Raw genomic sequence first — 19,927 nt, 5'->3', positions numbered from 1 at the left:
AACCCTCATCTGATTTTATTTGTATAGTAACAAGAAATTATCGCACATACTTTAGACAACCTATACTTTTTGTAAGGAGATTTTGCCTTCTCCTTGGCCCTAATTATCTTCTTTTATTACAAGATCTTAACTTAGTTGAGTTTGAGTGTCAAAGTCTATCCCTTTTCACCGTTTTGTTAGTTCTAATTTTTTTATTTTTACTGTTGACACTTAAATGCGATAAGTGTAATATCTTTTTCTAGTCTTTGTTATTGGATTAATTCAAATTATCTTCCTTTATGACAAGATATTAACTTAGTTGAGTTTGAGTGTCAAAGTCTCTGTTCCTTTTCACCCTTTTGTTAGTTTTAATTTTTTTTTCTTGTTGTTGACACTTAAATGTGATAAGTGTAATCTCTTTTTCTAGTCTTTATCATTGGATTAATTCAAATTATCTATCAAATCGTGAGAACAAAAGATTTTCAAATAGAATAGGAATATAAGTACAAAACATACAACTATAAATATAAAACATAAAAAAAATGATAATTAAGTTCAATAACTATGATGCATAGAATACAAACATTAACGGCAAATAACAAAAAGACAGAGCAAAAAATGAATTAACAAGAATCTCAAATCATTCCTAACTAAAAAATTTGAAGATTAGTACTAGAATACATATTTCAAAGCAACAACATAAATCTTGTGCCGACCATGAGGATATAATATGTCTTCTCGAAGATCATGCTTCCCAGTGACATAGAACAACATATTGACAAAACCTAGAAGAGATTTTGGGGGAGAAGGCAATGGATGAAGCAAAACCTTAAGCATAATTTATACTTAGAAAATGATGGAACGAGGCTATTTTTTTGTTTAATTATAACCATCACAATTAGTTTTTTATTCGATCTCATTATTATGAACTCTTTGATTGTTAGACCCATCCTATTGAACCACAAAGGTAAACTTAAAAGGGGAAAACAAGGAATTAACCCAACTTTCAAGAAAAAAAAAATCAAAATGGGCCTTAATAACAAAATTAAAAATGCACTATGTTTTGGCCTAATAAAAGTGATGATAGCTATGTTTTTGAAAAAAATAGTAAATGCATTACTATTATTTTATCTATAAAATAGATAACTCTATAACGAGTAAGGTGAAATAGATAGATAAGTAAAAAGAAAAATATATTGATTTTTCTAAAATAATATGATAAAAATAAGTGCATGTAATAGTTATCAACATTAGACCCGATTGAATAGTTAAACTAGTGAAATAAGAGAAGGAAGCAAAACTTGATTCCATCGCTCCACTCAAAAATAATTTCAAGCCAAGCTTAAGAACAAGAAAGCTTGATAAGACTCAATTTATATATAAATATAAATAATATATATTAGATTCAATTTGATTATATATTTGATTTGATTTTACAAAGTATAGACTACCTTAAGATTCATTTCAAGCTAGATATAGGCTTGATCCAATTCAAGCTTGGTCCAAGCTTAATTCAGTCTTAATTTGAAAAGTGCTTGCTTACTTATCAAATGTCTTAAATATGCTCAAAATATGTTGGAATAAAATTAATAATTCAAATTTGATTCTTTAGATTATGTTCGAAACTAATTTAAAGCTAAGTTTTAATAGAGCTTGAATAGATTACACCCCTACCACCAAGAGATTTATTTGAAATTAAATGGGCATATATTTAGTGTGGGGGTTTTAAAATCAGAGAATTTCGTTTTAATATTGATCAATTGTTCAAAAAGCTTAAAGAAAAAGAAATGATGAATTTTCCTTTCTTTTATATAACACTCCAATAAGTACAGGGATAAACGAGCCAAGCCTGAGTTAGTCAACTCTTGCTTAGGTTGAATTTGAAATTAATTTTAAGCCTAGTTTGATGTCTAAGCTCGGTTAATTTTAACTCGAGCTGAGCTCGAGTCAAGCTAGACCGAGCTCAAGTTGAGCCCAAGATAAACTCAAGCTTGATTGGAAGAGAAGGAGCCAATGATAGGGACAATGGCTTGTGAAGGAGGAGGGGGAGAAGGCAGTAGCAAAAATGACGGCTTGCCGAAGTAGGAGGAGAAGGCCAAAGGAAGAGTAGGAGGCGTGGGTCTGTTGGAGAGAATTTTATTAGATTTAGGATTATGTTTGGATAGAGAAAGGTTCGTAGGAGCTCTGAGATTAAAGATTTCACGATTATGAATGTATTTATATATAATTATATTAATACATATATAATATTAATAAAAATTATATTTAAGCCAAGCATGAGCCCGGTACCAAGAATAGATATAATCCCAATTGTGTTGATAGAAGAGTTTGCCGGCTAAAATATATGGATGACTTATCAAAAGTTAGGGCTTGGCCAAAGAAAGAGTAATAACTATCTATAATACCCTTTAGCTACCGAGATTCTTTCTCTGTGGCTTGCCCTACAAGAATAAATTCATCTACAAATAGCATATTTCTGAGACTTGGAGATGCTCTAGCAAGCTTGAGGCTGGAAATGAGTTTAGTAGCAACAACCTGGTCCAGAAGAATAGAAAGAAAATTTGCTCCCAAGATTCTTTCCTTGCTCTCTTTGAAAGCAAAAGCAAGTCCTATCTAATAGAGGTATAATGGTGATTAGCCCACTTCCATCAATATTATTATCCATTTTGTAGTTTTAAGTTTAGGACTGGGTAGTGATATGGCACTATAATTGAATTGAAGAGGGTACAATTGTGATGATCTCTACTGCTACACCAAGCAAAGAAATGCATTTGCTAACTTGTATTACTAAGCCTAACAGGGGTTATCAAGTCCTACATTAATTAATTGTTGAGTTTGGTAACACATCTAGTCAATGAGAAGGCCAGGCATGCTGCTGAACCTTTTCCTGTGCATGTCAATTGACATCCCACCTACTGTACCAATCATTGCCACAGATGAAACAATTCAAATATCAGCATAAGAGTTCTTATATCAATATAATTTATTTATTGGTTTAACTATATATATTAGTATAATTTATAATAATTATATTTGATATGATATAAATTGAAATGATAGTTTTGTAAATGACTAAAATACCTTTTATTAGTTATGGATGAGGAGAAGAGAGATATTGTGAGTGATTAAAATGATGCATTTTTAAGAGTAAATTAGTATGATTACTAACAAGAAGACTTATACTAAAATAAGTTTATTCTTATTCCACAATGAATAATTCTAATTCTAAAAGAAATATTATAATTTTTAAAATCAAAAGAAGAGAACTAATATTAATATAAGGTATTATATTATTTAATTGAATGTTAGTATAAGGAGTAATGATTATATTTGATATGAAGTAGTAGTAATTAGGTGTTGTTTAATCTATGGATAAAATAATTATTTTAGAATATTATTAAATTATTTTTTAAAAGTTATATGAAATTGATTAATACACTAAAAAAAATGTAAGATATAATTTAGTTATTATACTAAAATATAAATATTATTTAAAAAATATATATATATATTTCTATTCGAGGAGGCATATAATTTTGCCTTCCATGTAATTACTTTTCCTTTTTCTTCCATGAAAACGATTTGCTATCAAAACTATCTCAAGCTTTTATAATTTTATTTAATACTCTGATATTATTTTAATTGATTAACACTAACTAGATTACTAAAATATTTCTGTCACCCCTCCCCTCTACCATATTCTCTCAACCACCTCCTCTCGTAGTCGTCTTCGCTACCATCTTTTCTCATTTTCCTCATCATCCTCTTCTACCTATTCTCGCTTCGATCAAGAGTTTGTCAGAGAGGATGGAGCGAGTAGAATATCTTAATCGACTCTAATTTGAAAACCTTCCAGCTTGAATATGATGAGACGAGGAAGAGAGGGTAGATGGAAAAGAATGAGATATGAAAAAGATATGTGTAATTTAAATAATATATAAATTATGAAATATATTGTAACATAATATTTTTGGTGCTATCTAAGTTAACTTAAAATATTAAATAAAATTATTAAAAAAAATTAAATTATAAAATTCGCAAATACGAAATCCGAATTATAAAATAAATAAGTAAAATATAAGGTGCGAACTCCTCGTCAAATATCTTCTACAAAAGGATTTCTTTTTTTAAACAATTATATGTAACCTAGCGCCATGTGATGAGAGTATACTTAGTGGACAGTAGTCTTATTAATATGATCTAATTACCTAACGGTTTTGATTTGCGACGCGTGTCGGCCAAAGGAGGGATCCCCATGTGCGTAGTATTATTTATCACGGTCACGCTTTCTCGGAGCCGCCACGTTTCACTTGTGACCATCTCGTGTCCCCACCAACGAAAAAACTTCTGGAACCCCTCCACCGTAAGGCCGGACCCAAGCGGCGCACGTTAGCCTCGACCCCCCACATATTGCAACATATCGCATGACCGCGGGGGGGCCGTTGCTGTTATTCTACGCACCACACGGGAGGACGTCGCAGTTTAGCGCGACTGCTGCTCTACGCACACCGGCGCACGGTAGCACGTGAGTAGGGGAAACCGCGGTAAAAGATCCGTCACGCTTCCGTTTATGGTGTTGTCGAGATTACCATTTATTTATTTATTCTTTCTATTTAAATCTTTCTTTTAGTTATTCTTGTGGGAGTTGGTATATATATATACGCATCTGGGTAGTGTTGGCTGAGTTCAGTCTGGATCTTTCGGAGTTTTGAGGGTAAGGGGAAATGCGGTGGAAGTTTAATTCCTCGGTCTACAAACGCATGCCGTCGAAGGAGCTCACCGATGTCCTTGATCGAGGCGAAGAGAGCCCAGGTACCTCCTTTCTTCGTTTTTTCTCGCTGTTTTGATACATGGATCTGTTTTAATCCGGTCCAATTCGGCTTCTTTTGCGTTGAATCAAATTGGGTTTGATGATTTCTTAGATTGGTTTTTGGTTTCAGTGAAATCGATGAATTCCATTGGGCAAGACAATGAGAACCCTTCGTGGAAGCTATCTCTGCCGCATGTATGTGTGGCGACGATCACGTCCTTCTTATTCGGATATCACATTGGGTTAGTCTGCATTCCTTCTCAGAACCATAATATTGTGATCTTTTGCATAGTGGTGTGATCTTTTTGGTGTTTTGGGTTGTAGTGTTGTTAATGAGCCGCTTGAGAGTATCTCCGTGGATCTTGGTTTTGCTGGGAACACACTCGCTGAAGGTAATTGTTGATGGGGTAATAAAATTTGATTGCTTTTTGGTTCTTATAGTTGATAAGGAATTTTAAGTTGGGTTTTGGCGCAGGACTTGTGGTGAGCATGTGTCTAGGTGGTGCTCTTGTTGGATGTTTATTTAGCGGTTCGATCGCAGATGGGATCGGCCGTTGCAGAGCTTTTCAGTTGAGTGCTTTGCCGATGATTATTGGAGCTTCATTGAGGTGATGCATCAGTCTTGTGGATTTTATTGAATCATTTCTACATACATTCAACAAGTGTAAATTTATTTCTGCTAGTTTGAAATTTGCTTCTCGGGTCCTACATGCATCTCCTTTTTTTTTTCCCATTAAATCTTGCAATTCTCATCTGCTTTAATTGTATATCAAAAAGGGAAGTGTTGTGTGCTCAGTTTGTTTTATGCACCTGCTATTTGCAGTTACCATACATCTGTATATTAATCTCTGATGTAGGAAAGCCTTTATTGAAAGAAATGCATGACAATTTTCAGATGTCTCAGAGATAAATTTACCAAGTCACTCGAATCTGATTGAATTGTTTGGAAATTGCAATGTACTATCAGGACTATTAATGCTAGTTTGTACCTTAGCTTTTGTTGGCCCGATATTTTCTTCTATTGAGCAAGATTTAGATCAAGCATGTAATTTCTTCTTATTTCTATTTACTAATGCATTAATTGAATCTCATAAAAATCACATTGTAGTATGCAAAGAAAGTCTTGTTGTTTTTTGTCTGTAAAGTTGTTAATGTGGGTTCTGAAGCATAATTTAGGAGCATTTATTTTCAGTGCTTCAACAACCAGTCTGGAGGTTATGCTTCTTGGTAGATTCCTAGTTGGAACAGGGATGGGAATAGGTCCACCAGTAGCTTCTCTTTATGTTACAGAGGTACACAACTGATCTATTTTCTCACTGGGGGTGATTGTAAGGAACATAACTGTCCCAGTTCTCGATTTAATTTTTACTGCTTTTTCCTTTGGTTTGCAGGTTTCTCCTTCTTATTTGAGGGGCACTTATGGTAGCTTTATTCAAATAGCAACGTGTCTTGGATTATTAGGGGCTCTCTTAATTGGAATCCCTGTCAAGGAGGTCACTGGATGGTGAGAAAAATTATGATCCAACAAGTTCCTCTTGTGATTAAATACATGTAAAATTCCAGTACTTCTGATTACAACTCTTTTGATAACCTTGGCAGGTGGAGAGTGTGCTTTTGGATTTCTGCTGCTCCTGCCTCTTTACTCGCTATCTTGATGGAATTCTGTGCTGAAAGTCCTCAGTGGCTCTATAAGGTGTTCTATCTTATTATTTCATCCAAACATTGTTCTCAGAATTGGTTCTTTTTCTTGTTTTATTGTGGTGCTCTTCATCCCTCCACTGGCTCTATAAGGTGTTCTGTCTTATTATTTCATGCAAACATTCTTCTCAGAATTGGTACTTTTTCTTGTTTCATTGTGGTGCTTTTCATCCCTCCTAGGGTGGTCTCCCTGATTTCATGTTCTTTATGAAAACAATTTCTGGTCTTTCGTTTTGGTAGGCTATATTTGCTTCTCTAGGACCTTGTAGAATGTCAATGAATCCAATAAGCTTTCATTGTTTTCTGACAATAAATTTTTATTTTTATTTTCACTTTCATGTTTTTATTTTATTTTTTAATGTAGTCTCAGAACTGAGCTCATCTGAAAAAGACTGAATAAGTGCACACTTTAAATTGGAACTAGCTTCACTAGTTCAATGTGATTTGTATTTACCTCCTTTTCACATTAAAGCAGTAGAAAAAGATCCTTTGAAATGGTGAAATAAGATTCAAGATAGATAATAGGTTTGTAGGGTAAGAAAGTCTAATGAAGTAAGCATGTATATTTCAGCCTCGTACTATTGATTAGCACTTGTTCATTTTGCAATTTGAATTTGGAGTATCAAATTAGTTATATGTGAGTCTGTTATTTTCTGACAATAAAACATAACCTTGCCATAGCATGAAGCTACAAATGGTAAAACATGTAATTAACGATTAATTTATAGCTGGCAAAATTTAAGGATTCACTTGATTCATGTCTTAATGGGCCAATGAACTGATACATAAAAATATGGGGTTTATTCGTGTCCTTTGGCTCACCACCATATTTCCATAAATTAATAAATTCAGCTAATTATTGCTACTGTCTTAGTAGACTTTGCATCAGGAGATCCTAACAATTGAAGATTTCTCTCTTCTAATGTCTTAACTCTGAACAGCACATGCCAATTTCCATACTTCTTGAGTTTCGTAATTTTTTGCAGAATCTTTCGTCAATTCGATTTTCATCAGCAGTTCTAGCAATTTTGTTTTAGTGGTTTGGCCAATTTTTTCTACTGACAGTTGGTCACCTATTAGGTTTAGTTGATCAGGTGATTTCAGCCAATTGGACTGTACGTCCAACTTAGGTTCTATATGAAACTGTTAAGAAGTTTTTAAGGGAGGATCATGTTTTACACAAAAGTAACAGAATACTACAGATAAATTGAATACCAAATTGTACATATAAGGCATCCACATAATGAAACAATCCAGGCTGCAAGCTGAGACATAATGTGTATAATCTACATTTCACTTCTTCATTGTCTTGATAATGTCATGTTTATATCTTTATATAGGAAAAGACATATTGGAGTATATGTATATTAATATTTTATATGCACACTCTTTGGAGACTCTTTCCGCCAATTCCTGAAGCATTAGCTGAAATGGCAGATCATTGAAACCACTGAAACCAGACCTCTACAACTCAGGCTGATAACAAGAAAGAAACTGACGCCACAAATCATAAGGCCTTGTGCAAAGTATCTCTCTGTCATTGATTAATTCTACAAGAGAGCCATAGATATTTCACCCTCGTGGAGTTCCCAAAAAGGCATATGCCCTTGAGCAGTTGGGGGTTGCGGTGAGCCCAAAGCAGAAAGGGAATGTTGTTGAGAGCAGGATTCAGAACAAACAACATGAATACAGCTTAAGGAAAAGCCCTTGGAATCCTGCTAATTGTGCTAACATCTTGGGAATATTTAAATTTTTGTTTCATTATGTTCTAACAATGGAAATATATACCTGTCTTATCTCTTATGAGTTGAGCAGCTAGATGTTTATCAATATGTTTCTCATCCAAGTTGGTTAAGACAACTCTGGAGTTCCCTCAGACAAACATTCCATTGAGCATCAATACCTCTCAATAGTTGGCTCTGTCTGGGTAAGGCAATTAAAAAGCTATTGTTTGATAGTACTACAGATTGCCTCTACTTAATGTACTTTCAGTTCTTTTTCCATTTCCATTTTCTTCTTTTTTTTTCTTTATTTCTTCTTTGGATTCTCAATTTGAACTTCTAAATACAATCAATTTGCACTAATTCTATTCCTTAAGAAGTAACAATTAGATGTCTAGTTACCTGGTGTGGGCAAATCAATACATTCTTTTTATCGGGGTATGCAAAGTTGCTTGACTAAAGTATATTGTTTGGTGAATTACTTGCTCTTAAGAGTAAACTTCTCAGTACGTTGGTGTGTGAACTTTGTAAGGGATTACTATTGGATTGGATATTTCACCCTTTGGAACTCTTCTAAGCCATTCTGAGCTGAAAAGTGGACTTCGTTTGTATTTTTTGTGCTTTTCTAGAGTAACATGACTGACGGTATTGTTATCTTGGTAATTAGCATTTATTAGTTGTTATATGAATTATTTGTGTTACTTCTGTGTTTCTTCCTATTGAGGATAACTGGTTTTTATACAGTGTGGGAGAGTTGGTGAAGCTGAAGCTGTATTTGAAAGGCTTCTGGGAGCATCTCATGTCAAAACAGCAGTAGCAGAACTGTCACGTACAGAAAGAGCAGATGAGGGGGAAAGCATAAAGTATTCAGAGTTGTTCTATGGTCGCCATTTCAGAGGTAGCTAGCTATTCCATGAATTTCTCGTCCATTTTATTTTAATAGTGTAATTCAATTCTTCTCTTTCATTATGAAGTTTGTTCATTAAAAGTCCCTTGTTTGCTACAGTTGTTTTTATTGGAACTACGCTCTTTGCTTTACAACAGTTATCTGGCATAAATGCTGTATTCTACTTCTCATCAACCGTGTTTAAAAGTGCGGGCGTTCCCTCAAATCTTGCTAATATATGTGTGGGGCTTGCAAATCTATCAGGTGAGCTGAGCTATTGTACTGTAGTAGCATTGTGGGACTTGGTGAATTTAGTCATTTGCCTTTCTTTGCTGTCTCCAGGCTCGATTGTTGCGATGCTTTTAATGGATAAACTAGGAAGAAAGGTTCTACTCCTGGGGAGTTTTCTTGGAATGGTAACTATTGACAGTTAGTGAACCTACTTCTCTTGCATAGCTGTGGTGTGTGTATATATATATATGTGTGTGTGTGTGTGTTTTTTTTTTTTTTTTTTTTTATATATACATTATATTCTATATATACATGTATGCAATACGGAACAACTAAATGAATAAGTGAATTCTCTCTGCAGGCAGCAGCAATGGGTCTTCAGGCAAGTGCAGCGAGTTTCTATCACATAGGTTCTGGATCTCTCTATCTCTCCGTTGGTGGAATGCTGTTGTAAGAAATTTGAGACCACTTCTAATTGGATTCAGTCTTATCAATTTAACTTCAAATTTCCATCTGTTTACACATTTTAACTTTTTGTATTTTAGAACTCAAATACTTGGCTACAGTACCTGAAAGATGCATCAATATATAGCAGATTTAGAGAATGTGGCTCTTTCATTTGCTATCCTGCAATTATAAGCTATACATAATTTATTGAACTTCAATGTTATTCTACAAGTAGTTTCTTTTATAATATCCGTTTTATTGTTCTACTTCATAATTTTCATATTAAGGGAATTTGGAATAAATCTTTGCTTCTAGTTATGACTTCTTGATTTGTCAGACCATACTCAAATTCTTTATGTGGTAATGGTATGCTATTGTCTACCTACATTGGGAATTCTTATCCTTCTTATGCTCTAGTTTTGCCCTAGAAGATAGAGTTTCTATAAACCATAACTTTTACCTAACCATTTTCTTCACTTTGGTTAGGCTTAGTTATCAGTGATACCATTTAAGGAAAGAGAAAACCCAATGATGAAGATTCTACTAGTACGATAAATTTTGTTATTTTTTGAGTATATTATATCTAAAATATTACCCACTCTAGTGCAATAGTCTCCTATCTCTTTATTTCTAGAGCATTTTTGTTGGATTTATCCTTGGTTGCACTGGCCAAACCTGCAACTAGAGATACACAAATATATCCCGCAACTTTGGGCTCATAGATTTTATGGCATGCTCCTCTTTTTCTCTGAAATTCTGGCATGGAATTCTGAGGGTTCGCTAACATGCTTGCAATCAGTTGCAGAAGTTGTCTGTTCATATGAGCTGTCTCAACTTTCAGTAATGCTTTATCTGACTTGTATTTGTCAAGAATGATGGTGATACCCTCGATGCATCATGAAGAAACATGAAACTTTGTTATGATGAGGCATATACTGATTTAAAGACTTGCTTTGGCCAACAGCCTTGTAGGTTTTGGTTGGTTGGTAGCCACCTTAGGTGTCTTATGAAGCTTGGCGCTGTTTGGTTGGAACTAGAGTGGGGTAGATTAGTACTATTTGTAAGTTGAGACATGCTGATCATAGGATGTATAGTTCATGATTTTAGTTAGCTTAGCAATAGTGCAAAGTGATTTGGTACCATTGGTATTTTGGGACTTGCTGATATTAGGATGTATGATTCAAGATTGTAATCATTATCTTTTTTCTTAATTTTGTATGCTTCAGATCTAGTCATTCATGAAAGTATTTAATTACTTCTAAAAGATCTATTTTACTTAGAACGATAAGAAATAACTAAAATACGAAACACAAGAGCATAAACAAACACAATGATTTTAATGTGGAAAAATTCCTTATCAACTAAGGTTAAAAAACCATGAATCTCTTCTATGAGATCAAATCAAATACTATAAAAATAATAGTTTACAAAGCAGTAACAACTTGATTGTTATTACCATGGTTAGAAGGATTAGGATTGGCCAAACCCGATCCCAATCTAGGCCAGATCCAAACTCTCTCTCTCTCTCCTCTCTCTCTCTCTCTCTTTCACTCTTTATTTCTCTTTTTCTCTTTTTACTATATAGCTATTGTTTCTTGTATAGAGAGATCTAGCTTCCGTGAACTTTGGTGACGTAGATCTAACTTAAACAAATTGCAGTGTATAATTTTTAATTTTATTTCTTTATTTTTCTTTCAGTTTTTTCATTTCTTACACTAAATCTTTTTCTTCTTTTTTCTTCTTTTTCTTCATTGCACTAAAGTTTTTTTTTCTTTTGTTTGATTTTTTTTTCCACTCTCTCTCTCTCTAATCTCTTCTTCTTTTCAATTTTCAGTGCATCATAGTTTTATTTCTTTATTTTTTTTTATTTTTTTGTCATCCTTTCTAAATTTTTATAAATTTTTATGTATTTTAAATAATATTTAGAATTTATATAATTACAAAAAGTCTGATCTGATCCGGGCGATCGATATAGCCGATACAGCTGATCCAGCTAATACATATTATTTCTCGAGAGGTTGATCCCAATTTCGATCCCAATTTTTTGAACCTTGATTATTACCCACATTCATCTTTATAGACTCCCCCTTAGTGCACCAGTTCTCATGTTTGGTACCCAACCTTAGTGACCTTTAAGATTGTAGACTTGCCTCTATAACTCTCGAGATAATATCTAATGAAATTTTCTCCCTAACTCCTCCTTTAAATGATCTCCAAAGAGATTTTTTTGGTCTCTAGGAATGGTGCCTCTTTTCTTCAAGACTTTCCCTTCTATAGCTCTCAAAAAAGGTAGGCTTCTCAAACCCCAATTTGGATAAAAAATGTGAACTTTTCTCGATATGTTTGAACAGGTTAGAACAAACCCATTTAAAATTGCTTTGAATTATTTTAGGAGCTTTGGAGTAATTTTTGTTTGAAGTTTGTTCTAACTAGCTTTGAACAATCGAAGTATGTTCGAACTCGTTTGGACAAGCTACCTCACCTCTTGGCTTATATATTTTCAGAAGCTCTTGGGTAAATTTCATTTGAAGTTTGTTTGAACAAGTTTTGAACAATCGAAGTATGTTTGAACGAGTTCAAACACAAACCTTCAAATCTTCTCTTGGAAAATGACTAGTGCTTTTGGGTGAGTTTCATTTGAAGTTATTTGAACAAGCTTTGAATGAACTTTGGACAAACTTCGAACAACTTTCAAACGAATTTTAATCTTTGTTGCACCAGCTTCATTTACTTTTCAAACTCCATAGAACATTATGCCACACCTCATACAGTAAAAATTAGAGAAAGTACATTATGAATAAATTTGTTTAGTTACTAATTTGTCAATTACAAAACCTAACAATTCGTAGGCAATAACTCATCCTTTCATTATGCTTTGTTCGTTCATACAACTTTCACTAATCTCATAATATATCAATTCTATTTTACACTTATTATCCATCATGTGGTAAAGTTGCTTGTTGCATATGCTTGAATTCTTTAGCGTACTTTTTAGTTGATGAATCAATGCCCTAATATTCTATTGTTACATCACTTACCCAATTAACATGTCCTAAATTACACTTTTATAGCTTATTAGATTCTCAAAATTTCTCCACCATTAGTGAATTCCAAAATGTTTCATATATTTATTTTTCTAGACCTTTTTTTATTTGTTATAAGTTTCAATTTTTCATTTTCATTTGTCAAACAATCTGAGATATCTGCCTAACTTTGAGTATTCCAAGGGTGTTGTCTTCTAAATATTCGTTTGCAGATTTCTTCTAGTGAGTAAAATTTTTCTTTGATTTCTTCGACCTTTGAAAAATAGAATTAATAGAATCAGCTAACTCTTGAACCTTGAACAAATAGATAATAGATACCTACTACTGAAGGTTCAAGAATAGGAAAGATTGGAAGTGTGCAGGTCAGAATAGGAGAGATTGGAAGTGAGGGTCTTCTTTCTTTTTGAGGATTTGAATAGATATGCTGTCTTGGCATTTTTTTTTGTTAGAGTGTAAAGAAATCGATGGGAGGTGCAAAAATAAATCCTTGACAAAGTTGACATCATGTCCTATGAAACTTCCATTCTGGTGTTTGTTTATATTATCATTTGTCATGTTTCTTTCTCTCTCTCTACTTCCATCTCCTCATTTCTTTAAAATGAATATCTTGCAAATCCTATTCTTTCCATCTCTGAAGCCACACTTGGTTGTCTTCGTTTCCTCCATGAAAGAACACATCACTGTCTAATCTGACATTCTATCCAACACATGCCCAAAGTTTTGCAATTACTTCCAACATTGGATTAAAAAGGAAAGGTGTATCTTAGATCATTACCGATGAAGATAAGATTATGCTGGAAATAGGATGTTATTTTGAATATTTGCACTGTTGCATGCATTTACCAGCTCTTGGAATAAGTTTACTTGATCTCAAAGCTCACAACTTCTGCAGATTTGTCTTGGCATTTTCATTGGGAGCTGGCCCAGTCCCTGGTCTTCTTTTACCTGAGATCTTCCCCAATAAAATTCGGGCAAAGGCTATGGCTCTATGCATGTCTGTGCATTGGGTATGTTATGACATATCTTGTTTTTCATATGAAGGACGTTAAGTATCTAGAAACAATGCAAGAAATAAAGAAACCTTTGTTTGATAGAATTGCTTTTTAGTTATGCATTTATAGAATTGTTTAATTGAGAAAATAATAAACTATGAAATGGATACATTTTAATGAGTATATGAAATTACACTGATGCAATGTTGTTTATGTTACTATTACATAGAATTATAATGCAAGATCAAATACAAGAAAAAGTTTTTTTTAAATTTATCATATATGGAAGAAGCTCTAAATTAGGTTCCTTGAGTGTTATATATCATAATGCAAATAAAACCTTATGTCAATTTTTACCACTGAGCAAATCTTCCTGACCAAGCCTTAAGTAACCATGTAGAAGTCTGTCTACAAATTGATGATCCTCAGATAGTCAATAGTGAAGATCATTGCCTCCATTCAATTGTCTGAGAAGGTATCTGAGATGTATTAGAGCAATCCATAAATTTTCTTTTATTCTAAAAATTGGATACTTCATACTTGAACCAGGAAACTCTTCCGGAAGAATTAAATGAGTATTCTATTTGTAGCTTGCCTATATGGACCTTACCAGATTATTGAGAATTTGAACCATCCATCCTTCATAGCTGTTCAGACTTTATAAGTTTACTATTAGCATATTTAGTATGTTGATTTAGTCTAGTTCTTAATGTTAGAAGATAATGGTGACATTGGTAATGTTGAAGTTGCTTAAGCATAACCAGGATTAGTTATTTTCTTTTTGACTCAAGAAAAGAAATTATTAAACAAAACTGCCTTCAAAATTTTCAGGTGGTGAACTTTTTTGTTGGTTTGCTTTTCTTGCCGCTACTGGAGAAACTAGGCGCACAATTGTTGTACTCGATATTTGCATCATTCTGTTTGATTGCTGCAATATTTGTGAGGAGGAATGTGATGGAAACCAAGGGGAAGACACTTCAAGAAATCGAAATCTCACTCCTGTCGTCTGAATAGAGGTACCATCTCATAAATTAATTTATTTCTCACTCCCAGGTAGGTTGAATGGCTGAAGAACCTGATAATCCTGTCGTAAAATACTACTTGTCAATATTCATTGACTATATACCTGCTGGTTTATTTCATAATCACTTTCAGCAATCTAATTATTTAAAACTAAAGCTAATATTCATGAGCCAGTTTGGAAGACCATTTTTTCCAGATGGCTTCTCACTCACCTTTTGTCTCTATGTTGCTACATCACTTTTTCTAAGATTTATGCTTCTAAAGCTCATGTGGTGCCACTTGTGATAATTGCGACTGGTTTTAAAACTAAAAAGTTAGTCATCTGAATGTTAAAACCAAAGTGAAGTGGAATTCTAGTTCTAGCATGTCTCTAGAAACAGTACATTGTCGAGACAGGATCCTGAGAATTGGGTGAAGAATCTATACCTGACGATGAGCTTTATGATCATTATACTTAATGTTGCAATGCTTGCCCATTTCACGCACGACTATGTCAAAAGAATTTTGCAACTTAAACCCTTTCAAGTTATCTTATAATTATTTCATCTTCTCTTTATTTTGAACCAAGTGATGATGTTGTTTTGCTTCCTAATCTTTTTCGCAGATAGTAGTTACAGGGTCAAAGTTTTCATCCTTCTATATATACTGGCGGCGTTCTGAAAATTCCAAACGTGATACTTGCAACAAGGATGATTAATAGTCGTGAAATCTATGTAACTATTACACTTACAAGAGACTGTTGTTAATATTATGAGGCCGAGTTATCAGTGAGATGTAGCTCTTCAGTAATTCTGTGTTAATTTTGGGTTTAACTTAGAAAGATGATCATAACAAGTACAAATAGAAAATATGATTAATATCATAAATCTTAATTTGCTTTCGCTTGATCTTGGATACAAGGAACGAGGATAGTTTTTCTCTCTCTTGCAGAGAGAAGAAAAATTGTGGGAAATTTTTCTTTGGCAGTTCACAGGTGTTGTATTCAATTAGCAGAGAATTGTGTACAACTGGTGATTTAACCATCTTTTGCCTCAACTCTATTAAGTGCAAAAAGATGAATAAATTTTTGTTTTAATTTTTTATTTTAGAAGATGGAAACTTATGGTCTACAGTTGTAAAACGTTTTGTTAGAGTTGGATACCAAAATTTATAGTAGATCAAAAGGAAAGTTTTCATTTAAAGGATTGTCATGCAAGGTGGGTAGAACAATAATAATAATTTATAAACTTTTCCAGAGCCTTAAACTATGTTTTATAGGGTGAATTAAAGTCCTTTTAAAACTAGATATTAGTGGATTATATCTGATTAAATTCTAATGTCATAATTTTTCTTCAATTTTTTTAATCAAATTCTCTATCTTTGAGTCAAATAATTTGGGAAAAACTGAAATTTCTCTTAGGTTTTTAAAGTTTAAAATATAATTGATATAGATGCAGACAGTGCCAATTGGCATGACAATCCATGTCCCCTTCCACGTATAGTCTACATTTTTACCTAATTTGTTAACCAATCAACAACATAATTAGCGGCTTTATAAATGTATGTAACATAACAGTTCTGGAAATTATTAGTTAGAATATGAATATCATCAATAATAGAGTCAATGTACTAGGATGAATGCTGATCACCCCTCAAAATGCTACCGAGCAGCGGTGAGTTAGATTCAATCCAAAGTTTGGTAACCCCTCTAAATATGATATGATAAGATGTGTTTGATAATAAAAGGTAAATCATAGTATCTTCTTAATAAACTTTCCAAAAATAACTCAAAAGAAGTCGATAATAAATACATAAAATGAAACAAATATTAGTAATTAGAAAAATATTACTCTAGAGGCTCATGGGTTTGATAAGAATAGATAGTTGTTAGCCAACCAACTGGTTATAAGGGAAGGGCCATAGTAAGTTGCTGTTCTAATTTCCACTCTGCGATACGGCGCGCGTGTTTGCGTGAAGCTCTACTGAATCCTGTAGTGTTTTCAGGTAATTAATTTTACCGGTTCCCTCTGACCTAAATTTATCACCTTGATGCTTCGCTTGATGGGTAGCCCAAGTTTGAGTTTTTATTGATGGTCTTTTCTTTGATGGAGATTATTTAGTTTGCATTTCTTTCTTGTTTTTCTAATTTGTTGGATTACGAGCTAAGTGGAGTTTGGCACTACTTCTCATATTACGAAGCGGCTTGATTTTGGGTCAGAGAGCGATCGGATTGTCGTAGTGCATCTAGTTTCATGCTTATTATTCATCTTGCCTGCGAACTGTTCGACATAATGTCTGACAGAAATTGGCCAGGCAGGGATCGATTCTGTTATCCCCTTATTTCCCCAGTTTTATCCGAATTGTCTGACAAGTTTTTCTTGTGAAGCTATTTGAAATTAAAAAGTTCTATAGCTTCTCATCTGGTTATCTGTATGGGTTTTTGATAATGAAAGATTCAGGAAAATGATTAAATTTAATACATGGCAGTTTTGTTATGGCAACTGAAGAAGATGTGAAGAAGGTACAGATTGTAGAAGCACGGGCAAGAAATATTAGCCATAATGTTCGGTGCACGGAGTGTGGAAGCCAATCCATTGAAGACTCCCAAGCCGATGTGGCTATTTTACTCAGAAAGGTACTTCTCCTTTTAAGTTATGGTTTGTGTTTTGAAGGTTTAAGTTGTGATGGTTATGTGGAGCTTAGTTAACGAATTTAAGACATTAAAGAGAGTATAAGATCAATATTTAATTCAGTATTATCGATAAACTTGATGGGAACTGGTTGAGAAGAATATATTATACGACTCTTCTGATAGTTCCATATTCCTATAAAACCTTCTGGACTACAATTTCCTTGCGGTAAGTGTCCATAAAAAACCTGGCATCATTATCAGGTTAAAAAGTTGCAAATGAACATGCTCATTTCCAATGACAAAAGATGTTCTCCTCAACAGCTAGACCTGACAATGTTTCCAATATCTTCGATCAAGATATTTTCTGCTTTTAGGGTCTTAATTTACTTCTGTTAAGTATATACATGTTATAGGATATAATTATTATCTGTAGTTCTGTACATCTTATCCTGTAAGGTTCTCCATCTTAAACATCACTCTAGAAGTTTTCTATGCTTGAGGACTGTTGATCCAATAATCTTCTTCGCATAAAATTTATTTTGATTTCTTGTTTTACTTATTTGATCTCATTGTTCATTAATCTGTTTATTTCATTGAATGAGTAAACCTACCAAGTGATCATTTAGTCAGTCATACTGCTTTAAAGCATGGATTATACTCTCTTGGACTACTATGGTTGTTGCCATTACATGACAATTCTGAACTGCATGTAAAGCTAGTTGCTTCCTTGTTTCCTCTGACAAACACCATACCTAAGAAGTTAAAACATATAATTCTTGATTTCTAACTTATTAATACAACTTCTGATATTTTCATTTTCATTTAGACAGTTCCAAGCTAACAATTGTAATCTTAATAATCGTGCTGTCATCCCTTGCAGTTAATTCGTGATGAGATCCAATCTGGTAAAAGCGATAAGGAGATATATAAAAAGTTGGAGGAAGATTTTGGGGAGACGGTACTCTATGCCCCAAAATTTGATCTTCAAACGGCTGCCTTGTGGTTATCACCGGTCAGTATTATTAGTAATTGTACGCTTGTTTATAATTTTTTTTTGCAGGTGATAAGTAGACAATGCTGCCATATTAGCATTTATAGGAGTTTCATGACTAGTTGTACTCTTGAATGTTCGTATCATGCCTGGAAGTAATATGCAATCTGAATCATTTTTGTTAGAACTTCATACATGGCAATGATCCAAGTCCTAAAAGATCTGTGTTTCACCTTTTTCATCCCTATATAAAGAAAGAGAGGTATAAAGAATTCCTTTTATTTTTTGTTTGATCTGAAAATGCGAGATGGCTATGTTATGTTACTTATATATCTAGCCTGGAAGTCCTCTTCATCTTTCATTAAGTAAACAAAATATTCAATGAAATTTTTTAAATTTATGACATGATGACTCTGATAGTAGGCCAGTAATTATTATCTCATTGATTGGCCTAGTTGAGCCAGTTTTGTATCTCTAGAAAATGACATTTAGTTTAGAATGAGGCAACAACTGTATTCTGTTTACTAGATTTTGATGAATGCCTTCATTTCATAAATTTCACATTCAAATCATCTTGCATAATCACAAGCATCATTACCATATTTTTCTGCACTGCAGACTTCGGTATCATTCATATTAAATGCTGCTGATCAAGTACAATATCACAAATGATGTAGCATAATTTTTTTTTTTAAATTTTAGCTGGGTAAATTGTTTCAAAGAAGGAGAAAGGTGGAATAAAATTATCTTGCATGATATCACATGGAACCGCCGATTATTTTCTTTCAATGGCAGGTTGCTAGAAACTAATGTTACAGACTAGCATCTTACTTTCATGATTTAGAGAAATATGCTAACTGTAGTCTGGTGCATCCATGGTCAGGTCATTGTTGCTGGCGCGGCCGCAGGTGTATGGGCTTATCAAAGGCACAGGCAAAAGACCAACGTCCACATAATGGCGCTAAACCTCATAAGAGGGGTTCCCTTGACCCCCAAAGAGAAGGAGACCATGATCGACCTCCTTACTCCGCCGCCGCCACCACCTTCAAGGTGGTGGTGGAGAAGATGAGTCTCCCTTAGTCACATATTGTGCTGTAACAATTTTCCATGGTCTCTAATAGTATATCTATACAAGTTTGATTAAGTGATACTTTGCTACTTTCGTATTAGTCCTATTTTCTTCGAAGTAGTTACAAAATTCCAGTCTTTTCTCGTGAATTCAAAATAACAGGTTGAAAATTTTGGCTTCATTCATTCTAATTTCTTATACTAGAGTTTTTATACTGATATGAAATATTCTAGTATTTAATTGTATACTAATATAATATGTAATAATTATACTTCATATGACATAAAGTTAAAAAGATAGTCTAGCAAATAACTAAAATATCTTTTATAATGAATGAATGAGGAGAAGAGAGAAAGAAAAGAGAAAATGATTGAAACGACAACTAATTTAAGTGATATATATTTTTTCATATTAGTCCCTCTTTT

The 19,927-nt window shown here is 33.5% G+C and overlaps 2 protein-coding genes across 4 annotated transcripts; both read left to right on the top strand.

Moving 5' to 3' along the window:
- The first annotated feature begins 4,369 nt into the window (after positions 1-4,369).
- LOC140765022 (probable plastidic glucose transporter 2) lies at positions 4,370-17,437 on the top strand. Of its 3 annotated transcripts, none has more exons than XM_073103937.1 (15): positions 4,370-4,523; positions 4,610-4,791; positions 4,902-5,031; positions 5,114-5,181; positions 5,265-5,397; positions 5,982-6,081; positions 6,181-6,293; positions 6,389-6,482; positions 8,953-9,106; positions 9,215-9,358; positions 9,437-9,510; positions 9,687-9,775; positions 13,709-13,823; positions 14,640-14,824; positions 17,298-17,437. In XM_073103937.1, exons 2-14 carry the CDS (start codon positions 4,704-4,706, stop codon positions 14,820-14,822), a joined length of 1,485 nt encoding a protein of 494 aa, XP_072960038.1. In that variant the 5' UTR covers positions 4,370-4,523; positions 4,610-4,703; the 3' UTR covers positions 14,823-14,824; positions 17,298-17,437. The 3 variants fall into 3 exon arrangements, with proteins under 3 accessions (XP_072960038.1, XP_072960037.1, XP_072960039.1); XM_073103936.1 differs by lacking the exon at positions 17,298-17,437 and adding an exon at positions 15,436-15,711; XM_073103938.1 differs by lacking the exon at positions 17,298-17,437 and adding an exon at positions 15,436-15,711 and having other exon boundaries at positions 4,371-4,523; positions 4,920-5,031.
- On the top strand, positions 16,397-19,636 carry LOC140765023 (cytochrome c-type biogenesis CcmH-like mitochondrial protein). Its single transcript, XM_073103939.1, has 4 exons — positions 16,397-16,483; positions 17,298-17,445; positions 18,323-18,454; positions 19,317-19,636. The coding sequence occupies exons 1-4, from the start codon at positions 16,449-16,451 to the stop codon at positions 19,500-19,502; spliced, it is 501 nt and encodes a 166-aa protein (XP_072960040.1). The 5' UTR covers positions 16,397-16,448; the 3' UTR covers positions 19,503-19,636.
- The last annotated feature ends 291 nt before the right edge of the window (positions 19,637-19,927 follow it).

This window comes from Typha angustifolia, chromosome 8 (genome assembly GCF_048772165.1).
Source record: "Typha angustifolia cultivar Huaian chromosome 8, ASM4877216v1, whole genome shotgun sequence".
Taxonomy (NCBI): Eukaryota; Viridiplantae; Streptophyta; class Magnoliopsida; order Poales; family Typhaceae; genus Typha; species Typha angustifolia.
The sequence above is the reverse complement of the archived record's forward strand: the minus strand, read 5'-3'. Positions and strand labels throughout refer to the sequence as shown.